General features: G+C 55.2%; 5 protein-coding genes across 5 annotated transcripts; 2 read left to right on the top strand and 3 right to left on the bottom strand.

Annotated features, from left to right (window-relative positions):
* Nucleotides 1-934: 934 nt before the first annotated feature.
* Nucleotides 935-2,242, bottom strand: SETTUDRAFT_23965 (uncharacterized protein; the record flags this gene model as incomplete). Its single annotated transcript, XM_008032431.1, has 2 exons — nucleotides 935-1,353; nucleotides 2,182-2,242. 2 exons carry the CDS (start codon nucleotides 2,240-2,242, stop codon nucleotides 935-937), a joined length of 480 nt encoding a protein of 159 aa, XP_008030622.1.
* Nucleotides 2,243-2,468: 226 nt separating this feature from the next.
* SETTUDRAFT_165993 (uncharacterized protein) lies at nucleotides 2,469-4,206 on the top strand. Its single transcript, XM_008032810.1, has 2 exons — nucleotides 2,469-3,453; nucleotides 3,505-4,206. Exons 1-2 carry the CDS (start codon nucleotides 2,771-2,773, stop codon nucleotides 4,088-4,090), a joined length of 1,269 nt encoding a protein of 422 aa, XP_008031001.1. The 5' UTR covers nucleotides 2,469-2,770; the 3' UTR covers nucleotides 4,091-4,206.
* Nucleotides 4,207-5,174: 968 nt separating this feature from the next.
* Nucleotides 5,175-7,992, top strand: SETTUDRAFT_165992 (uncharacterized protein). Its single transcript, XM_008032809.1, has 3 exons — nucleotides 5,175-5,497; nucleotides 5,554-6,401; nucleotides 6,449-7,992. The coding sequence occupies exons 1-3, from the start codon at nucleotides 5,246-5,248 to the stop codon at nucleotides 7,833-7,835; spliced, it is 2,487 nt and encodes an 828-aa protein (XP_008031000.1). The 5' UTR covers nucleotides 5,175-5,245; the 3' UTR covers nucleotides 7,836-7,992.
* An 838-nt stretch (nucleotides 7,993-8,830) lies between these two features.
* Nucleotides 8,831-9,520, bottom strand: SETTUDRAFT_35406 (uncharacterized protein; the record flags this gene model as incomplete). Its single annotated transcript, XM_008032497.1, has 1 exon — nucleotides 8,831-9,520. One exon carries the CDS (start codon nucleotides 9,518-9,520, stop codon nucleotides 8,831-8,833), a length of 690 nt encoding a protein of 229 aa, XP_008030688.1.
* Nucleotides 9,521-10,030: 510 nt separating this feature from the next.
* On the bottom strand, nucleotides 10,031-12,608 carry SETTUDRAFT_123424 (uncharacterized protein). Its single transcript, XM_008032808.1, has 2 exons — nucleotides 11,866-12,608; nucleotides 10,031-11,815 (listed from the first exon to the last, which is right to left on the bottom strand). The coding sequence occupies exons 1-2, from the start codon at nucleotides 12,468-12,470 to the stop codon at nucleotides 10,111-10,113; spliced, it is 2,310 nt and encodes a 769-aa protein (XP_008030999.1). The 5' UTR covers nucleotides 12,471-12,608; the 3' UTR covers nucleotides 10,031-10,110.
* Nucleotides 12,609-13,507: the final 899 nt, after the last annotated feature.

Here is a 13,507-nt window from a genome sequence, read left to right as displayed (position 1 = left end):
CCATTCCTGACGTAAGTGGCCATGGTCTGTATGGTATTAGTCAATACATTTTATGATCTTTGTCTGAAAGGGAGAAAACACACCGGCTATGTTGTAAGGCAGAGAACACACTGGCTGTATTGTAAGGCTGTCTTTGGAAGTTTTGTTTGAAGTGGTGAGGAGTAGTTGTGGGATCACTTGTCACACCGTGAAAGGACTTGAAAGATGAAAGATGGGGACGTGGAAGCTTTATGAATCGTGATGTCCAGGGCTGAGCCGAAAATTCCTGAACAGCCGGCTCGAGACTTGGTTGTGTCGAATACATAAACTTTTCAAACGTATGTGCAATACAAAGCACTGCTGTGGAAGAAAGCGCGACGGCCCGCAATCAGAACCATGGTTCCAACAACCCCCCCTGGCATAGCAACTGAAACAATTCCCGCGCTTTGATCAGACCTATGGTTCTACATCTTCTGTACCTTCTTCTTTTACTAATCGAGTGCAAATATTGGTCGAAGATGAATTGTAATACCGCTCGAAAATAAAAATAAAAATCAAGCAAAATGTGTATATCCACCTCACACTGCACCAACAATCAGCTCCTTCCCTATTACAGCAATCTTATTCACACTAATACAACTAGTGAAGAATTACATCCCCCCCTTCCTTTCTCAAGCGGAGAACAAAAACTCCCTCCAGATTCCATATTGCAAGTACATGATGCATGCAAACCAAGGCCCGCTCCCCTCAAAAATAGCGTACCACAACCCCCCCACAAACATGCGCATAATCCCCCCACCCCGCAACTTTCCCCCGCCCCCCATTGTACCCCGGAAAACCCTTTGTACCACAGATATATTCACACTAAATGCAATTGGTGCATGTACCGGCTGCGATCGTCAACTGCAGGTCGGCTTCTCATGTGACCTGCACAGCCCCTTTGTAGCTTCTTCCCTTATCCCTGTGATTCGGCCGTACGGCTCATGCTGATATCATCGTCGTCTTCGGTCCACTCCGACTCCGACTCGCACATGCTGTGTTCGCCTGTCCAGGGGCGCAGCGGCGTCCAGGCCTTGCCTCGCTTGGCTTCGTACTCTCGCTTGAGCGCCTGGAAATGCTGTTCGAGTGCTGATTCGAGCGAGTTCAACGCCCGGTGCTCGTCCTGTGTGCGGCTGTGGAGGACGTTGTTGTGCGTGGTGGGGCTCGACGCGGTGTTGGCGTCCATGGGATAGGGTACGTTTTGACGGGGGGTGGAGAGCGCTTGTATGTGTCGATTGGAATAGCGAAGTTTCTTACTTCTTCTTGGCTTGGTATAGGTGTTGGAATGGGCTTTGCGTTTTATATGATGCTCGGATTTATGGTGCAGTACTCCAACTGTCTTTATGGTTAGTATATACAACTCTTCGTCTTCACACTGGTTTCGCTAGTTCCTCAGTGTGCTGTTCACAGTATATAGTGCGATGGATTTCGTGGGACTGTGTTGGCTTTTTGACTTTGCTCTATGTTTTGCCACGACGTGGACTGACACGTTACGATGGGTAAACATGATGCAAGCGAGATTGAAAGCAAGCATGGAATAAAGGTCCTTTGTCCCTGTTCGTTGTTGAGAGATTGTTAGCGATGCGATTGTGTGTGTTTGTGTAAACAGACAACCATGGTGTCGTGCTTAGGAAGAGTGATACTAGATTATATTACATTATATGTGATTGGAAATATGTATGTACTTGTATTGTCAAACTCGATCTGCCCATGCACTGTCAACGGACTGTCGTGAGATGGGCATCTCTCCATGCTCTGCGAGATAAAGGGGTAAGTAAGAGAATGGCAGTGGAAAACTCCATCACTTTTTGGTCATTACGAGGATCAATTGATGAAATTAACTAATTTCGTTAGCTCTAGCAAGCTCTGATTAATCGTGGCCATCAAACACAGTAAGATGAACAAGGATTGAGATACCTGTCCTGACCCTGCCACAATGGCATTGAAACATGCCTAGTGGAGGCTTGGATATCTCCCAGATAGCCGAATTAACTTGGTTCTCCCAAATACCGACATATTTCTACTTGTTGGGAAATTGACTGTCGATCACACTTGAGCAGAGTGAACAGCACGTCACATGCTGCGTACATGTTAGTCAGCGAAAAGGGAAAGGTGCAGCTATGCAGAAGTGCCGAATAGCGGCCTAACGGACCGTTGCGGTACCGTCTGAGCTGATACAAGAATCGTGATAAGGGTCGTGCTCGAGACGGAAGCGTTGTGTCATTGATGCAAGCACACGCTGCCCAATCATGTGACGGCGATTGCCCACTAACCCGATTCGTCGGCAGTGGCGACACGTGAGACCGCGACAATGGGGAGATCTATTGCTACATCTGACCATTTGCGCACCCGGTCCCTCAGATCCCCAGGACTCCGCATATATGCTTTTTCTTGACCCAGAAAACAACATCAGCCACGCCGCGTCGTGACAACCCGGAGCCATCCGTGTAGCCAGGCTGCAGTTCGTCGTCGTTGCGCTGAGCAGATCCCGAGGGAAAGCAAGAGAGTGCGCCGAGTGACCGTTACGACCATCCTTCTTGTCCCTATCCTTCGCTTTTTCTTCTCTCTTCATCCGGCCTGTTGCGTCACCTGACATGGTAGAAGCAAGCCGGCTGTCCTCGACGCCTGCTGCGACATCACAACACCGCAGTTCCCGCAATCGCTGTGCGGGTCGACTTGACCCCCGTGTTCTAGCCCACAATCAGTCGCCATTCTCGCACTCATTGCAAAAGTCCTGGAACTCTGCCGCAAAATGGTGAAAAAAGTCACTTATTCGCGGCGCAAACCCGACAAGCGGCGCTTTCCCTTCGACTTTGATGACGCCCAGGAAAACGACAACGGCCGCAAGCGCGCCAAGGCAAATGACAAGTCCGCTGGACTGCAGTCTCCGACGCCGGCTTCGAGTGGGCATGTGAAGCGGTCATCTGTGTCGAAGAATGGCGCTTTTGGCGGGCCTGTCTCCATACCGGAAGACGCAGATGTTGACCCTGCACCGCACAGCGGCAAAAGACGCTCTGTATTCGACAAGGTTCTGGGCGAAGGGAGATGCCAAGCCCCAAAGCCAGACGAAGATAGCCTGCGGGCCAACAAGCAGCAGTTTGCGGAGATTTTGAAGATTGGGCAGAGATCCAAAGAGGCCAACGACCGGAATAGGAAACGCTATCTGCCTACACCGCCTGCCGAGACGCAAAAGGCTCCTCAGGAAGACGAGGCTGTTGTGCGGCTGAACGGATACGCAGACAAGAGCAAGTCGATGCCTCCTGAGCCATCAGCTACCACTTCGAGCCAGACACCGCAGCCCCTGGAACAGGCCCTCAGGAACGAGCCCCCCAGAGAGCCATATCAGCCGAGGGCTTACAAAGCCGTGCAGACGGCTGCGCCAAGGCGAATCATTGACGGATGTCCGCTCTCGAGAAAGTCATGCGAGGCTCAGAAGTTAGTGTGGTTTAAAGTGCGTACCTTAGTTCCACACACTGACTTGACTAGATGGTCGACCAATCAGGCCAGCTCGCCGTTGCTGCAGCTGCCTCCAAATGTGCGGGAACTTATCTACAAGTACACGCTGGGGGGTAAAACGATCAATATCAACTACGAGACATACCGCATCGCTTTGGACCCTACTAGGCCCAAGGTGCCGCGGCGGGTCACGCCCATGTTCCGGTACCATTGCACCGTCATTGACGGCAAGATGAATCCTTTTCTCGCGGCTGCTAAGCCGTACATTAAGACGCAAAACAGCTTTACCTTGTTGAACAGCACATGTCGGCAGCTATATGTAGAGACGGCGAGCCTGCCGTACAAGCTCAACGTGATATGCTTTGGCTCGCACAACATCATGGTCAACTTTCTGCTCATGGAGAAGCGACTGTCTCGTCAACAGCTCGATGCCTTCACACAGCTGCTGCTCCCGGACAACCTACCTGGACCGGCCATGCTCGCGTCTCTCCGGAACCTGGAGAAGGTGTATCTTATATATCAACAGACGGAGACGGCCCAAGGCTGGTATCATGTTGACCGGAAGGAAGGCGAGGAGCCAAGTCTGAGGCCCATTTTAAAGGGACGCGGATCGTAGGTCACGGGCGTGGGCTGGAGGATAGTGGGTGGAGAGGGCTCACCGGAGCACAAGGCATTCTCCGCGTGTGGTTTGTTTTGCACATGGCATTTGTCGGCGGCATAGGTAATACCCGGCACTTTTACGGCGTTGCGGACTGCATTTACATGTACATTTGGCTTGATAGCTCGACGCGATATGCAACGGGCAATGTGACTGCATTGCTTTGGCACTAATATGTATGCTTCTGTGCGTACGTGGCCAAGCCACTTTCCTCTTGGGTCGCTGGGTGGGTGGCCGAGTCAGACTGGCATGTGAAGGAGGCGCCGTGTGTCTCAGCCAGCGTCGAGTGCAGATGACCGTGGGAGGGTGTGGACCATGTTCTCATGTGCGTGTATCTCGTGCTGTGCTGTGCGGAGACGGGACCGTCGAGGCCCCAGACAGGGGCGGCCAAGGGAGTGATGGCCTTCCCCCACATTCTGCAGCGTCTCGGGATTTTCGTGGCCATGCCTCGACGCACTCCGAGCTGAATGCGGCCGTGTCGGCCAAGAGGTGCAGTGCAGTGCAGTAGCCTTTGGCCTTGTGCAGGTCCCGAAAAAGATTTCGTGTCAGCATGGGCGGGGACAAGTCAGTCTCATCCCATCGCTCGCCCGCCCGCCTCTGCTTAGCCACACCCATCCACACCCACACCCTGGACGACCAACAGCGACGGCCCATGAAATGCACCCTCGCTCACGCTCCCTGGCTTGCTCGAGCCTGCGCTGGGCGGCCGCTGGTATTTCAGGCGCCGCCGCCCGCGCACGTCTGCTCGTCGCCATTGACAGCTGTCTGCCCAAAAAGCACTCGCATTCCAGCCGCCGGCCCGTGACGTAGCTTCCGCGATTTGCGCAACCACGGGCGCATGACCACGCATTTCCCGCCAATACCTACACCGCGCCTTGGAGAGAAAAGCACTATTACTACCTCGCTCCGCCCCGCTGCCCGTGACGGCTACACACACCATCTGCTCCCCTCGCCCGCACCTGGATCCCTCTGCCGCCTGCTTGCCACGCGCCTCGCTGCCTGCCCGTGGAATCCCCCCCGGCCCCCTTGGACCGCCGACCCTCTTCTCTGGCCCTCGTCCGACCCACCAATCCAGACGTCGCAGCATTCGCGCATGGCGTGCACCAACGCTCCATGTCACTGCTGTCTGACTCCATCTTTGCAGGCGGCAGCACTCGACTGCACGTAAGAGGAGGACCGCAGGCCCAGAAGGCCGTCAGGAAGAGCAAGAGCCATGGCGGGTTCCTGGGCCCCCTCGCCCACCTAGTCAGGAACCCGGTAGGGAGTCTTGCTGGCATCTTGGGCGACGCCCATGTGCCTGAGTCAGACGCGGCCGCCGCAGCAGAAGCCACTCGCCGGCAAGTCCTGTACCTGCGCATCAAAGACGTGGGTTGCTCAGATTGGTGGTGTTGCTATCACATGCTAACCACACCGCGGTCCAGGCCGAGACATACGACGAATGGAGAGCCGCTGCCACGGAGCTCGACATGCTCGAGGGCAACGACGCCTGGAAAGAGCAGGACGAGACGCACGAGTACAACGCGGCCCTGGTCGCTGCCCGCCTGAAGGAGCTCGACGACGCGCGCATGAGCTGCGACGTCAAGAGAATGCTGTTTTTAGTGCGAACCTCGCTCACCCGCGGATTGGGCGACATGGGCCATCTGCGCCTGTACAAGCACTCGCACATTGGCACCAAGCGCCTGATTGAAAGGTACATTGACTCGGCGCAACAAACCTTGGCTGCCTTGTTGAGCGTGTCGGAAAAGCAAGGGGACCAGTGCCCTGTTGAGCCGCGTCTGCTCGTCGATCAGCTCCTGCAGACACGCCAATCATTTGGCCGCAGCGCATTGCTGCTATCGGGAGGCGGCACTTTCGGAATGAATCACATTGGCGTCATCAGGGCACTGTGGGAGGCCCGTCTCCTCCCGCGCATCATCTCCGGCGCGTCGGCGGGAAGCATCGTGTCCGCGGTGCTGTGCACCAAGACGGATGCAGAAGTGCCAGAAATTATGCACGAGTTCTGCTACGGCGACCTCAACGTATTTGGGAACCCAGACCAGCCAGACGGCGTCTTGGGCAAGGCGATGCGGATGATGAAGTCTGGTGTTCTCTTTGACATTTCGCATCTGACCAGAGTCATGCGAGGTTTGCTTGGAGACATGACTTTTCAGGAAGCATACAACCGCACCCGGCGCATTCTGAACATTCCAGTGTCGACATCGTCGCTCTACGAACTGCCCCGACTGTTGAATTATATTACAGCGCCAAACGTCATGATTTGGTCAGCAGTGTAAGTACCAAGTAGATCCCGGCCCTATTGATACTAATCTACCACAGATGCACATCTTGCTCGGTCCCGTTGGTCTACAAGAAAGCCTCTCTCATGGCAAAAGACCCAAGAACCGGCCTAGAGGTTCCGTGGGACCCCAACCCCGACGCTACCTGGATCGACGGTTCGGTAGACAATGACCTACCAATGACGCGCCTGGCTGAGCTGTTCAACGTGAACCACTTTATCGTCTCTCAGGTCAATCCACATGTCATCCCCTTCCTGGAAAAGGACGAGGACCTGCTCCCTAGTGAAGCCCAGGAGCAGCTTGCGGCCGGTCCCAGCTGGGTCAGTCTTTCGGCTAATCTGTGCAAAGGCGAGGTGATGCATCGCCTCCAACAGCTGGCAGACACTGGGTTTCTCCCATATCTTGCTACCAAAGGCAAATCAGTTCTCAGTCAGCGGTACTCTGGGGATATCAACATCTTCCCCAAAATTAACTATGCCGACTTTCCCATGGTTCTGAGCAACCCCACAACCGAGTTTATGATTGGGTGTATGCTTACCGGACAACGTGCTACTTGGCCGAAGCTTTCACGCATACAGAATCATGTCGCTATTGAGCTTGCTTTGGATGATACCATCCAGAAATTGAAGGGTCGAATGGTGTTTCCGTCGCCACGAAGCGACATGCAAATTAGACGCACTAATTCTCAAGACACGCATATTTCACAGAGGCAGCGAGCAAGATCCACGCACAAGACGACGCGCTTTCAGCTGAGAACAAGCCCTCCCAGTCCAGTCCTTCGCAAGTCAACACCTACCACTCCATTCCTTTCTCGGGCGAATTTGCGAGCATCGCTGCAGCCCCTTTCTGCCCCTAAGCAACCCAACATGCTATATGATTCCTATTTCCAGCCGATGCCCAATGATGGTACTATTCAACTAGATCCATCATCATCGGCCAATGACACTTCTGACCAGGATTATTTTGCAGATCCAGACTCAGACACTACCGAAGACGTCTCATCACCGTCACCACCTACATCGCCCAGCGTCCACGGCCCAACCCTTTGGCCTTCAACCCCGCAAGCCTTGATGCGACCTGCTCCACAGCCTGTTTCCCAGCCCAGACCACCCACGCCTGCCACCAGCCCCCTTCGGCGCCGCACAGGCACATTATTCAATCTGACAATGACGTCTGCAACTCCACAGTCAACAGGCGATAACGGGCCGAGTTCTCCAGAGCGCCGTTACAAGCGCCTTTTCCACCCTCCCGGGCCTGCTACCCCGGACGTCAGTGTCGGGCCCCCAGAGCTTGAACCCGAGCCCGTCTGGCCTGCCCCTTCACCTGCTGCCAGTAGATGCGGCAGCAGACGCAACAGCACCTCTGGCATGCCGCTTGACCATTCGGGCACAAGGGCCATGCTGTTGAGGAAGAAGAGTTGTATGTAATTCACCCCTTTTGACCTAGAACTATCGTTTTATATCTTTTCATTGTATATCCCAATCATTCTATTCTTCTTCTACTACTACTCCATACACTGATTCCCTATGTTCTTCTTTCTTCTCTTCAGCATTTGTAGGCGCCCTTCTTCCTCTCTCCCTCTCTCCTTCTCTCCCTCTCTCTTTCTTTTTTCTCCTGAACACTTTTGAATAGATGCTGTCGTCTCGGGTAGATGGGCTCTATACATGTATACAAAAGACGTGGTCTTTTCTCTTCTCTTCCTTTTCTTTTCTTTTCTGTTCTTTTCTTTGGTCGAGATTGCAGATACACAGACAGACAGACAGGAAGACAGATAGGAAGACAGATGGGGAGGGAGAGTAGGACAGTAGGAAAGTAGGGGATGCTACAATAGCAGAGCTAAATGTAGATGCAGAAGCAGGGATCCGAAGTCGAGATGGATATAACTTTCGGTTGTATGTATGCGTATATTTTCTGGAATCTGTGAAGGATAAAAGGATGAGTGTGAGCGGAATGGCTCATCTTCTCTTTTTTTTTCTCTTTCCTTCTTTCCTTCTTTCTATGTACATGTGTATATAGATTGACAGATAGATAGATTGATAGCTGGATTGAGTGGTCGGTTGGTTGTTTGATTGATAGGAATAAATAAACAAATAAATATATTTTCGATACGTATCGAGATTGCAACTGGAATACCAGAATACGTGGATGAAGAAGGGGAATAGGCTAGAGGGATCATCATATCCGTCAATCTAGTTATTTTTAACAAGTTTCTTTTATACATTTTGACATGATATAGCAGCTATTACCAAGAAAGAAAAAAGGTACATACATACAACATATGCGCTGGGCATTGCATTCACTCACTCAATGACTTATTTACATATATGTACTTACTCGCCCTACCCCTTCCTCCTCTTCATCTAATCCATGCATCCTCAACCCAACCATCTCATCCCCCACATACGATCCCCCTCCCCTACGCCTACACCTCCCTATCCGCAAACCTCTTCTTAACCTCCTTCCCACGCCACCTGGCAAAAAGCTCATAGCCAAACACAATGACAATGGGCAGCGCAACCATGATGGCCGTCACACGGCGCGCAGCAGGCCGGTACTTGGGCGGCAGCCGCATGTCGGGCGTGGGCTCGATGATGCGCGTAGCGGATTGCGGTGCGGGCCGCGGAAGATGCGCTGGGTGTGCTGGGCGTTGCGAGGTGCGCGTGTAGGATGAGGAGGATGAGGAGGAGGAGGAGGAAGTGGGGTAAGGGTTATTTTGTTTTTGGTGTTGTTGCGAGGAGCGCGTGGGGATGATGGGAGATGGGGCTTGCGAGGGTTTTTTCGGGAGAGGAATGGTTGTTGTGCGTTGTTGAGAGCTTGGTAGTGGTGGTGGTGGTGGCGAGGAGCTGGGTTTACGCAGCCAGGGTGGTGATGGTCGTTCAGTGCTGCTGCTTGTACCACTGGATGTTTTGTCCAGTCTGGGGGATGCCGTTTTCAGTGTCCCTTTTGTGCGGACTTGGTCGAGGATCTTGCTTGCGGATGGTGTGGCGGGTGTGGGCTGTGGCGCCTCTTGCTTTGCCATGGTGGGTGTAGTAGAGGTAGTAGTAGCAGTTTTCGCACCCGTCTTCTTGTCTTTTCCAGACTCGACAGGCTTGTCCTTTTCTGTCGCAGCCATTGTAGCAGTCTTCCTTGCTTCTACCCCTAGTACTTATTGTCCCCGCTTCTTCTACACCTTTTTGGGCCGCCCGCGCTTCTTGACGGCTGCTAGATTGACGTGGCGTAGGAAGACAATATGGCGACTTGCGATTGCTCAATTGGTGCAGAATACGTTTGACCGGAACACGGAAGCTCAGGAGAATGGTAAGAGGCTTGCGACACGGAGTAGAACTTGGGGCGCGGTCCCGAGGGGTAGAGGGGAATTTTGGGAGTGTTTGGCGGAGGTGAGGGATCACAGTACAGGGATACGCGCTACCTACTTATCGATAAGACTAAACACTATCAGCTATGCCTGGTAAACAATAGTCTAATCCCCACTCTCAAACATGTCGAGGATACTTTACGCCATGCGCGGGCACTCACATATTTAATTTCAATAGCTATTTGTTTTCCATTTTTCAAGAGTAATTTCAACGGGCTGACGCAGCGGATTCAACAAATAATAAGTGTTCACAAGTACATTGTCATGATTCAGATTAGTCTTTAAGCGTCAAGCCGTAGGTTACAGGTATCTAGTTCATCCAACTCCAACGCCAGACATTGCCGAGACTATTTTTGCGCCTCTTCCCTCTTGACCCGAAAGTAAGCCAGTTTGGCAAAGCGGCCAAGCTGCCCCCAGTAATGGCGACCAGCAGAGTGATCCATGATGCGCTCGAGCAGCTTTACAACCGCCATGCGGACATCTTGTCTGGGATGGAAAAGGCCCAGACTGACGTAAAAGAGCCCAGCATCGGGTATGACGCAAAGCAGCTGGAGGACAGTCTCGTACTGCAGGTGGGCGCTTGCTCGCTTGTCGGCGCGGCTGGGAAGACTGGCGAGATCAGTCGACGAAGCACTGGTGCTTTCACTGAGCGAACCCGCTTCTTCCACACACCGCGCAAGTGCAAGATAGATGGCCGCTGATTGCTCATGCGACAGTTTCAGACAACGCAGCTTGTCGTGCTGATGGTGCATGTCGAGACCCCGCACTGGTCTTTTATGCCAGAGCTTTGCCAGGTCCTGGATACAGCTGTAATAGCTTCTTGTGTTGCGCCAGCCTTCGATGCGATGAACATTTGCAGCAAGTTCGCGCAGCTTGGAGCCTTCGTCTGGCCATACATAGCCGTGCCCCGAGACACCATATGCGTCGATTTCGGTTTCGTGAGCGCCAATATAAAGAGCCGACGCGCCGTAGACGGTCTCTTCAAAGGCAGCTGCAATGCGCGTGAACTTGAGTACCCAGGAGCGCCACTTTGCCCGGATTGCGTTCTCGCCATGCCGATTGGCAATGCTTTCGAGAAGTTTGTCCATGAACTGGTTGTCGCCGGTTGCGTCCACACCGCCCTTGCTGTCAGAGCCGGGCGTTCCACCATGTCCATTCAAGGGGAGGCCCTGCTGCTGGAAGAACATGGAACCCTCTGTTGGCGAGGCCGACTCGATTCGGTTGCTGATCTTCATGCGACCAGTGGGAAGGTCACAGAGCAGGTCCCACCACTCGGGTTTGTAGGAAAATGCAGGATTGGTGACGCCCGCAATGAAGCCCGGCACCTTGAGCAGGTCGTCGACTTTGGTCAGGTCAGTGTACGGAAAGGCGTGTCGGACAAAGCCGCGCAGTACCCCGCCAGACGCCAGGGCGCATGCTGCCAGGACAGCCTCCGCGACTTCGCCTGAAGGACGGTTGTGTCCGATGAAGATGATGCGCTTCTGCGTCAGGAGGGCGTTGACAAGGACAATGATTGGATGCGTATATGCGCCGCTTGTCGTCAGATGCGGATGCAGGGCGAATGGCTGTGGTTGTGTGGCGTGCGGCGTGGAAAAGGTCTGTATGAGTTTGATGAGGGAAAAGTCGCCCACGGTTTCCGGACTCAGGGCCGTTGGTATCTTGACGGGCACCGGTATGCCGTTGTAGTCAATCTTGGACTCAAATTCGTGCGTGTCGCGGGGCACGGTATACGTCTTCTTCCTGGAATGGGGATCGAATGACGATTCCTGCGACTCCCTCGCCGCATCGAGCTTCTTCCGCTGCCGGACCATGAGCTCAAACTTCTCGACAAACATGTCTTTGGCGTCACTAGCGCCCAGCACAAAGTTCTCCAGATGGGACAGTTTCGGCAAGAGAGACAGGTCCATGGAATTGAGGGCGTTGTAGAGCGAAGCGAGCGTCTCGAGCACGGGTGCCCTGAAGTACTCCTCGAGGGCCAGCAGCAGCAGCGGCTTGTATATGTGCAGGAAGGGATGGCGCGTGCAGATGGCCATGGCCTTGACAATTGCGCCTCTGTTGGCGGGTTAGTTGGGGGGCAGAGTTGGCGGTCGTGGTCGCCGTACCTTTTCACCGTCATGTCCTGCTTGGTGTTTACCAGGTTCAGGACGTAGACCAGCGGGGGCCCGTCTGAATCCATCTCGGCGTCGCTGTCTGTCTGGTCGTCGGATTCCGAGTCGTCGTCGGCGGCGGCGGTGGCGGCTGGGTTGTGCTTGGGGCTGACGGCCTCGTGCTCCTCAGCGCCAGCGGGCGCGGCCTCGTGGCCGTCTTCCAGGCCCTCCTTGCGGCGCCTTCGGCGGCGGCGGCGCTCTCTCCTTGCCTCGCGCTCCTCCTCCTCGGCCGTCGTGTCCTTGTGCAGGAAGAAGATGGTCCAGTCCTGGCTCCGGACGTGGGCCTGGTCGGGCAGCATGAGCTCGGCCAGCATGGTCTCGTCGCCGCTGATGGCGGCCGGGTACTGGTGCTCCATGATGGAGCCGCGATCAATGTCGAACGAGGCGACGAGGATGTACTCGACATGGTTCTCGACCGAGTCGGCGGGATACTGGGAGCGCAGCCTCATGCTGGGGCGGAGGTACGGGGCAGCATGGGATGTGGCCTCGGAGGCGTGATGGTGGAGGAAAGAGTCGCGCTCCGACTGGATCGAGTCGTTCTCGTCGCCCTCGCGCAGCATGGGTGGCTGCGGGGAGCGGGCTTTGGGGTAGTGGCCATTGCGGGTCGAGGGGGAGCGTGAGGGCGGGAACGAGGAGAAGGAGGGCTGGCGCTGCAGCGTCGTTGTTGGCGGCGCCGCTGCCGCTGTCGCTGTCGCTGCCGCTGCTGTCGCCGCCGTGGCCGTGGCGGGCTGGGGGGCATTGGGCCCGCTTGGTCGTTGTGCTACCACTTCGGCCATGAGTGTCTCCATCGTCTGGACGGGGCCCCAGGGCTGGTGCGGACAATGCCCATGGATCTACATAGTCCGGGCGCTAGTGTTAGGGGGGGGAGGCCAATGCAACACAGGCTCCGAAACGGCCCTGTCACGCCAGAGAGCATGCCCGCGAAGGGCGATGCGGGCGGAGGAGGACGAAGGGGGGGGGGAGCGCGGACGGCGGGCGAGGGGCGTCGAGGGGCATTGATGGTGGCGCGCGTGAATGACCGGCATGGCATATTATCTGGCGCTGGGCTGGACTACAGCAGGCGGCCCTGCAGGGCGAGGGAATACTTAATGGCTGCCCTGTATTACATAGTGATTATCATAACATGGGCTGCCCCCCCCCCGAATTGGGGTTGGTGGCTTGCTTATCGATTGCCTGGGGGGCCCGTGTCGCATCTTGTTGCCAGGCCCACGCTGCCAACACCAGCCCGCCATCAACAAACGTCGCCCGTCGGCCCGCGGCGAAGAAGAAGAAACGAAGTCATCACCCACCATCGCCCGCCGCACCCCCCAGGCTGTGTTGAGGCCCTGTCTGCACTGCGAAACACACACGCAAACTTAAAGTGCGCCCCCGATGGAGTCGTCGACGCCCACGCCCTACAAGCCCTCGCCGCTCTCCTTCAACAACACACAGCGCCAGTCGCCCTTTCGCCGCCCAGGCTCCATCCGAGAGGCCTCGCCCTCGACCCTCCGGCCCTCGACACCCACCAGCTCGCCGCTGAAGCCCAAGGAGACGCCCACGACTCCTTCGCAGGCAAACCTCCGCCCCACGGCCGCCGCCGCTGGCAATGCACCGCCAT

Source organism: Exserohilum turcica (genome assembly GCF_000359705.1).
Source record: "Exserohilum turcica Et28A unplaced genomic scaffold SETTUscaffold_8, whole genome shotgun sequence".
NCBI classification, from domain to species: domain Eukaryota; kingdom Fungi; phylum Ascomycota; class Dothideomycetes; order Pleosporales; family Pleosporaceae; genus Exserohilum; species Exserohilum turcicum.
The sequence above is the reverse complement of the archived record's forward strand: the minus strand, read 5'-3'. Positions and strand labels throughout refer to the sequence as shown.

Excerpts from the sequence above, each read along its gene's own strand:
- SETTUDRAFT_165993 (XM_008032810.1), top strand. The coding sequence starts at position 2,771 with ATGGTGAAAAAAGTCACTTATTCGCGGCGCAAACCCGACAAGCGGCGC. Across the intron at positions 3,454-3,504 it reads AAGTCATGCGAGGCTCAGAA|ATGGTCGACCAATCAGGCCA; the intron begins GTTAGTGTGGTT and ends TGACTTGACTAG.
- SETTUDRAFT_165992 (XM_008032809.1), top strand. The coding sequence starts at position 5,246 with ATGTCACTGCTGTCTGACTCCATCTTTGCAGGCGGCAGCACTCGACTG. Across the intron at positions 5,498-5,553 it reads TGTACCTGCGCATCAAAGAC|GCCGAGACATACGACGAATG; the intron begins GTGGGTTGCTCA and ends ACCGCGGTCCAG. Across the intron at positions 6,402-6,448 it reads GTCATGATTTGGTCAGCAGT|ATGCACATCTTGCTCGGTCC; the intron begins GTAAGTACCAAG and ends AATCTACCACAG.
- SETTUDRAFT_123424 (XM_008032808.1), bottom strand. The coding sequence starts at position 12,470 with ATGCTGCGCGAGGGCGACGAGAACGACTCGATCCAGTCGGAGCGCGAC. Across the intron at positions 11,816-11,865 it reads CAGGACATGACGGTGAAAAG|AGGCGCAATTGTCAAGGCCA; the intron begins GTACGGCGACCA and ends ACCCGCCAACAG.